At 37.0% G+C, this 7,256-nt stretch overlaps 1 protein-coding gene across 1 annotated transcript in view; it reads left to right on the top strand.

The window, feature by feature from the left end:
• The first annotated feature begins 3,887 nt into the window (after positions 1-3,887).
• Positions 3,888-7,256, top strand: part of prdm12b (PR domain containing 12b) — a 6,733-nt gene continuing 3,364 nt past the window's right edge. Inside the window, exons 1-3 of the mRNA XM_020649788.3 lie at positions 3,888-4,460; positions 6,167-6,232; positions 6,775-6,899. Coding sequence (XP_020505444.1) covers positions 4,199-4,460; positions 6,167-6,232; positions 6,775-6,899 — 453 coding nt within the window. The 5' untranslated portion in view covers positions 3,888-4,198. The remainder of the gene's footprint in view (positions 4,461-6,166; positions 6,233-6,774; positions 6,900-7,256) is intronic.

Genomic DNA, 7,256 nt, shown 5'->3' with positions numbered 1-7,256 from the left:
AATAAATAAAAAAGATTAAAACACTGAAACACACTTTCACATGCATTTCAATGTAATCATTCTGCTGTAGAAGTTTAAATGCAATTAATGATTTCTCTACAGCTGAAAGGTTCACTGCAGATGAAAGTCTGAATGTTTGTCCTTCAGTCAAACATCAACAGGTAGAATTAGTTTGGATCTGCTCAACCTATAACATCAGAAGCATGCAAACTAAGAATACAAGTTTAAACAGAAACAAGTTTAGTTTAGAAAATAAAGATTAGCGTTTAACATTACAGAGTCATGATAAATATAACACTGAAAATAACCACACATGCCTAATGTGTTATTATTGTCAGTGTTATATTATGCCTAATACCAGGAGTGATTCAGTCATGTCCAACAATTTTCTACCAATGTCAGTTTTAATATCTTCAAATAGCATTCCCCAGAGGACTGATATCAAGTATATTATCATATCAGAAAATACACAAGGAAGCACCAAGTGCACAAGCAAACAAGTATCTGAAAAAGACAGAGAATGTGTAAACGAGAGTGTAAGCATTCGCGTGATATAAAGGCTATGTTTATACAGTCAGTAAAAGCTGAATTCAGATGCCATCATTAAATAATATCTGCCTTTTCTTTAAATAATTCTCTTTTAAGTGTTGCAGTCTCCTTTCGGTCACATTTACATTCTCCATTTAAAATCAAATTAAATTCAATCTGGTTTTTCAACTGACAGACTGATGACAATAGGACTTCGTGTGTGTGTGTGTGTGTGTGTGTGTGTGTGTGTGTGTGTGTGTGTGTGTGTGTGTGTGTGTGTGTGTGTGTGTGTGTGTGTGTGTGTGTGTGTGTGTGTGTGTGTGTGTGTGTGTGTGTGTGTGTGTGTGTCTCGCGCTCATGAGTGTCAACAATAAATGTTTAAAAGCTCATAAATACAGATCAGAGTGAAGAAGAGAATAATGATCGTGTGGAGAGACGATGATAGGAGAAGGCCGAGGAGGAGGGTGAATAGAGGGATGAAGAAAGCAGCTGTTGTCTTGGTAATCTCTCCTCTAATCTGTTTTCCTGCTCTGTCACTCACACTGCTGCACTCCTCCTCCCCTTCTCCTTCTCCTTCTCCTGCGCCCCTCAGCTCACATTCCACCGCTGCAGAATCGACTTTTAACCCTTTTAAATATTGTTAAAAAAGATCTCTGCTATACTGCAGTTTAAGAACTGATACTAAAAGTTATCTAATACAAGTTAAAGTCCTGCAGTAACTTAAGTAGATACTCAAGCATTAGCAGTTTGACATTCCAAGCATTTACATAGCAGTGAAGTGGACCTGTCCGTGTGTTATGATGTGTGATTGATGTGTTTGGATTTTCATACAGCTATATTTATGTTTAGGTTTAATTTTTACTGCTAGAGATGTTGAAGGATGCAACATTTTTATACGCTTTAAACTTTAATTTATAGCAATGATCTCTAAGATCATCATCTGATGTGTTGCTTTATAATGTTACATTTAATTTGGGTTAAATGGGCTTTTTTTGTTTAAGTTGAAGAATTTTCTCTAAATATATATTTAAAAAAAACCTTTAACAGATGACAAACATTTCAAATCATCATACTTGGAGGTGCATGCTTTTTAGACTGCAATCAGGTGAGAACTGTAGTCTAAAAAAACAGTCAGACGATCTGCTGGAGGAGAAGTTGAATATTGCATTTAAAACAAATATTTAATCAAAGCAAAAATATCTTGAATTGTGTTCATATTCCTTCCTTGGGTAAATGTAGTTATTCAACACTAGACATGTTTGAGACCAATGAAAGACTCATGCTGCGTTCGTAGGCTTCTCTGAAGGTCCTTTTCCCCCGTTGAGATGTTGTTTTCCGGCTTGTGTGTTCACAAGCTTTGTTTCGAAATATTCAGAACACACAACTGTATTTTATTAATCAGAATCTTTCTTGCCATAGAGACATTAGCTTTCATTCAAAATGTTACTTAGTCAAATGCGGCAACGTGACAAGTGGTGTATTGAATTTCCTCTCACACTTTGAGTGGTTGTTTTGACTCAGTAGCAACAATGTTTGTGAATATTTCAACATTGCCTCAATAGTGTAAGTATTTTTGTAATATTCTACTCCTTAAATCTCTGACTTGAATACAACTTTTTACTCTGCTTCGTCTGTCTCATAGCTTTAGTATCTTTGTGTTTGTTTGTTTGTGTTTGTTTGTTTTTGTCACATTTTTTCTGCATAAAAAATCCATCATTTTCACAATGTAGCGTTCATGTTCCTTAAAGTAAAGCTTCACAGTTTTGGATCTGGAACCATCGTAGGTGCATGAACCGGTTTAATCAGCACTGAACATGTTTCACACAGGATGGGGAACCTGCTGCACCTAATGCACACCTAACTGAACTCTTTGTGTTTTGGCAGGATGTCCCATCCTCTGCAGCTTAAAGTCACCAAAACACAGAACCCCTCTTCTGCTCCTCCTCGTCCAATCAGAAAGCAGCAGGCTCAGTTCAGAAACACCTGAGACAGACCATACCTGTCAGAAAGATTCCTCACAGAGACTCTGCTTCTGCTGAGGTAATGAGATATTTGAATCATCTACATGAAAGAGCTCTGTGTGAAGTCAGTATAAGGAGAGACCAATAGTTATTATGGACATTGTACTTTTGATAAAACATATAAAAACAAGATATTTCCTTTATAATATTAGTTTGAGTTGAGCTCTTCTTTGTTTTGTCTAGTTTATCCTCTCACTTAACTACCCATCGTCTTTATGCAAATTATTAGTAATTAATTTCATCCTCTTATGTCTATGGTAGCATATTTAGGCCTATTAAAACAAACAACTTGCAGTCACTGTAACCTCTAACTGTCTTATTTGATGTATAGGTGAAATATGCTGTTTTCTCTTCTTTTTACTGCAGAAAACATTTAAAGTTGCAGTAAAACAATATAGATGTTGATGTGTCTACTGAAATTACTGGGGATCAGAGCAAAGACTACTTTAAAGCTCCTATGCTGAAGTTTCAGATAGTGTTGCTTTTGGCATCCCGTGAACAAAGTTTAAATGTCTTCTCTTTGCTCATCGTTTTCTAAATGCGTGAGTTGTGTTTTCTGACTAAAAACTCATCCGTCTTTATTTTAAATATCTTACATGAACACAAAATAAATCTCTGGCATGTACAAATTGTAAAATGTTTTTTTTGTTTTTTTTTGGCAGGGTGCTGCTCACCTCCTCTGAAACCCACTGTGTGGCAGATGTGACCAGCAAATAAAATAACATAGAAATAATGAATTTTATCACTGGTTGTTTCTATGGCTTTTGTTGGTTATAAATATGCATTGATATTTATTTCAGTCTGTTTCATAACCAGCAAAAACCTCATAACAGGAGCTTTAACCCAATAATTGCATTCCGTCTTATTTACTGGTATCTTATAGCCTACTTTGTCATTTTCTGATAATTTTGGATATACTTTGTAGATTATTCAAAGTAGTATACTAACGTATATTCTGAATAATCACAACTCTAAGTTTTGAAGTGCTTAATTCTTAAATTACAATACTTTTGTACCTACCCTAGACTTCTACATGTTGGTCTTTCTGCTCCTTTTTGAATGTAAAGATTCTGACCTCACATTGGAACTTCTTGCTTACAAACATTCTTGAACCATCTCACTGATTATGTTTCTGCTTCTTCTTCGTTTTTGCTTCAGAGAAAATCCAAACATTATGAACCGCGACCGGGTCTACATGTCTGCTGGTCTGCGGTCTGTTTTTGTTTTCTTATTAAGTCCTAATTGAGTGTCTCTATGGTGTCACGAGCCTGAGCTAAACGGAGCAAAAGCGCGTGCAGCGCAGACACACACACACATGCACGCACATACATTCACACACTGCTCCTCCTCTCTTTATAGAGATGTAGGAGGAGGTGATTACAGAGTCTATAAAGACCCTCACCCTCTCTGTAAGCTTTATTTCAGCTCCTCAGAACTTCTGTTAGCACTTTATTATTTTCTTGGTTTATTTTAACAATAGAAAAACACAAACAACTTGCAGCCACCTTGGATTGTTTCATTTTTAAATTCAAAAGAAAAAGTGGATATTTTAAAAAGAGAATATCCCTATTTTAGGACTTTTAGAACTTTAGTTCTCCTGGTGGCCCAGCTCCTCCCTTGCTTCGGTTCTCCTTCCTCTGGTCCCCGCCATGGGCTCCGTTCTGCCCGGCTCCTCTCTGGGCCTGAAGCCGGGCTTCAAGCCGCAGCAGCAGCCGCTCTCTCTGGCGGAAATCATCACCTCGGACATCTTGCACAGCTTCCTGTACGGCCGCTGGAGGCACGTGCTAGGCGAGCAGCATCACCACCACGCGCCCCACCAGCATCACCTGCAGCTCGAGGACCGCACCGCCCCGAGCGCGAGCCCCAAGACCGCGTTTACCGCTGAGGTGCTCGCGCAGTCCTTCTCCGGAGGTGAGTGAAGCAACTCAATTAAGAGTTACCAATTATCTCATCCTTCAATCATATAATAACCATTATCTCTCCTGCGAGGATCAATGTCTTGTTTAATTTTAAATTGCATATTTATATTTATATACAGCCTACATTTTAAACTTTCCTTAATCACATATCAGATGAAAGTCTGTGTTTTCTAATCATGAAAGAACCGCAAAAATCTAACCGCCTAATCTTGAACTCTCAATTATACATACATTTAAAGACACGGTTATAGGCTGTCATATGGCTTTTTGTATCATGCATTTGCTTTTGATGCGGATCTTTTTTGATATTTTGATTGAAGATAATGTTGGACATATTTCATGTTGAAGTCAAATTGAACCAAAAACCTTTAAATTCACACATAAAGTTATTAAGTTTATTAAGAGCCTTTAATTTAGTTATAGTGACTCATCAATTTATTTTGGATCTAGGCTATGTGTATAGTCAACCAGAAGCTTGAGAGCTTAAAAATGTGTTTAATTATGTTTAATGTGCAGTAAGTTCACAAGCAAAGTTGATTTAAATTGCCCATTGCTCAGTATTTAGGCTGACAATCACCCTTAACCACAACTGATCAAACTCTTTCAACGCCGTGAAATCAGATGATCATGCGCGCCTGCAAATCTCCACACAATCATTACATTTATTTTAAACCATTTATAGTTTAATACAACCTGGTTTTGGTTTCTATGACATTTCTGAACTGTCGCTGATGATAATAAATGATTTACGCATTTTCTGTCCGGAGCTCCAAGTCGCGCGGAGTTTAACCCCCGTTTGAAAAGTTCCTTTGGCTTTTTTCCACGTTTTAATGTGAAATTCGTTTCCGTTTTTGCTAAAATTCGTTCGGAACAATTTCAAAAGGTCCGTGAGAGCTCGAACCCGCTGCTCGTCTGATCCTCCCGCTTCATTTTAAACGGATTATTTCTGCAGGAATTGAAATCCGGTTTTCTGCGTCGCGTGAACACAATCCGCTGCACATTTCTTCACTCCCGATGGCATTTATGAGTTTTTTTCTTTTCTTGTTCTCTACTTTTTAATGCGGATCAACTTGCAGCACTCTCATCTCTATTGAAATCTCTGTTCTCCTAAATGTCACGAGCTGTTTCACGCTTCATCGTGAGCGTGAAACACCTTCTGACATCTCTCACTTTGTCTTTTATTATACATTTTTATTGCATTCTTTTCTGATTTACTTATCCAGTCCGGAGTTTGGACCTTTCTTTGATTGTCAATGTTCAAACTGGGAGATTTCTTTGAGTAAAGTCTTTCTTAGTTTAAACTTTCTGGTTCATTAAAACCATCATGAATGAAGATTTCTGGTCTTTGGCTCATCGGACAGCAGGGGACTTGTGCAGACATAATGCCTCTATTCGAGTGGAAAAAATTAGCATTTAACCTCATTAATATGTCTTTGTCAATGCTGCATTTCTGATCATTTTCCTGCTGATTTCACTGTTTATGTGAAACTGCAATATTGCAGCTTCCTGATCATCACGTTATTTTCTTATAAAACTCAGGGCTGTAATCCGCCCGTTTTAGATTTCATTGTTATTCAAATTGAATTCAATAAGGTCATTTTTTATTGTCTCCTGCTTTCAGTCCTTACATTTCATTTTAAAAAGAAAAACCTAATAGTCCTCCAAAAGTGAACTTTAATAAATGTATTTTGTGTTTAGAGGTGCAGAAGTTGTCCAGTCTGGTTTTGCCCAGCGAGGTGATCATCGCTCAGAGTTCAGTCCCAGGTAACGTGTCCTTATTTCTTTTCCTGCATGTGTTTTAAATGTGTGTTTGTTTCTTACATTGCTGTCTATGTCTTCATTACTGAGCAAATTCAAACAGTTCAACCAGATTATATGCACACAGCCAAAAAGTTTTATTCAACACTAAGCCTTAACATTAAGGATTTTACATTTTAAATATTTTCATATGCGCTGATCTAGGCTACTTGTCCCAATTAAGATACAATTTTCAAAAAAGGTAATTAAAAGTTGTATTGATATCCTTTAAATTGATTTCTGGCATGGATCCTGCTAAAATTACCCAGCAAGCTTCTCTTCCAAGCTGAGAACAAACTGAAGGACAAAGAATGAAAGAAAAGAAAAACAGATGTGACTTCATGTCATAGCCTCTCGTAGGCTTAAATATTTGCTCTTATTTTATGTGTTATGTCAGCTAAGTGTATTGTATGAATGAGCTCTGGTGCTGTTTGAGTTTAATAATTAATCAGCATGGATGTGATGATACCTCTGAAGTAACAGTATTTTGTGTCTTTGTTATGTTGCAGGTGAAGGTTTGGGAATTTTCTCTAAAACATGGATTAAAGCAGGAACAGAGATGGGACCATTCACCGGACGACTGATCTCCCCTGAACACATCGACCTGTATAAGAACAACAACCTTATGTGGGAGGTAAGCAGAGTTTCCTGTGATTTACATTCACTACATTTATATTACACTTGCAGACATTTAGGCCATCACTAGCGTATACCTTAACTTACAGCTTCTAGCTATCTTCTTATTTATTAACAGATCCAACAACAAAATTGATGGCTGTTTCTTTTAACTGGCTGAGTGATTGACTTTCAAACAACAACAAAAACTTAATAACTTATGACTGACCCTTTAACTTGATCTATTAGTGACTACCATCTGATACGAAGTCGCTCACTGGTTTTGTTGTTGTTTGTTTTTTTAATGTGATTGCCTGATAAATAACCTCCCATCAACCAGTGGACTGTGTATTTTAAACTTGATATGATGTATGAC

This window comes from Labrus bergylta, chromosome 2 (genome assembly GCF_963930695.1).
Source record: "Labrus bergylta chromosome 2, fLabBer1.1, whole genome shotgun sequence".
Taxonomy (NCBI): Eukaryota; Metazoa; Chordata; class Actinopteri; order Labriformes; family Labridae; genus Labrus; species Labrus bergylta.
Note: the sequence above shows the minus strand (reverse complement) of the source record. Positions and strands in the feature narration are given on the sequence as shown.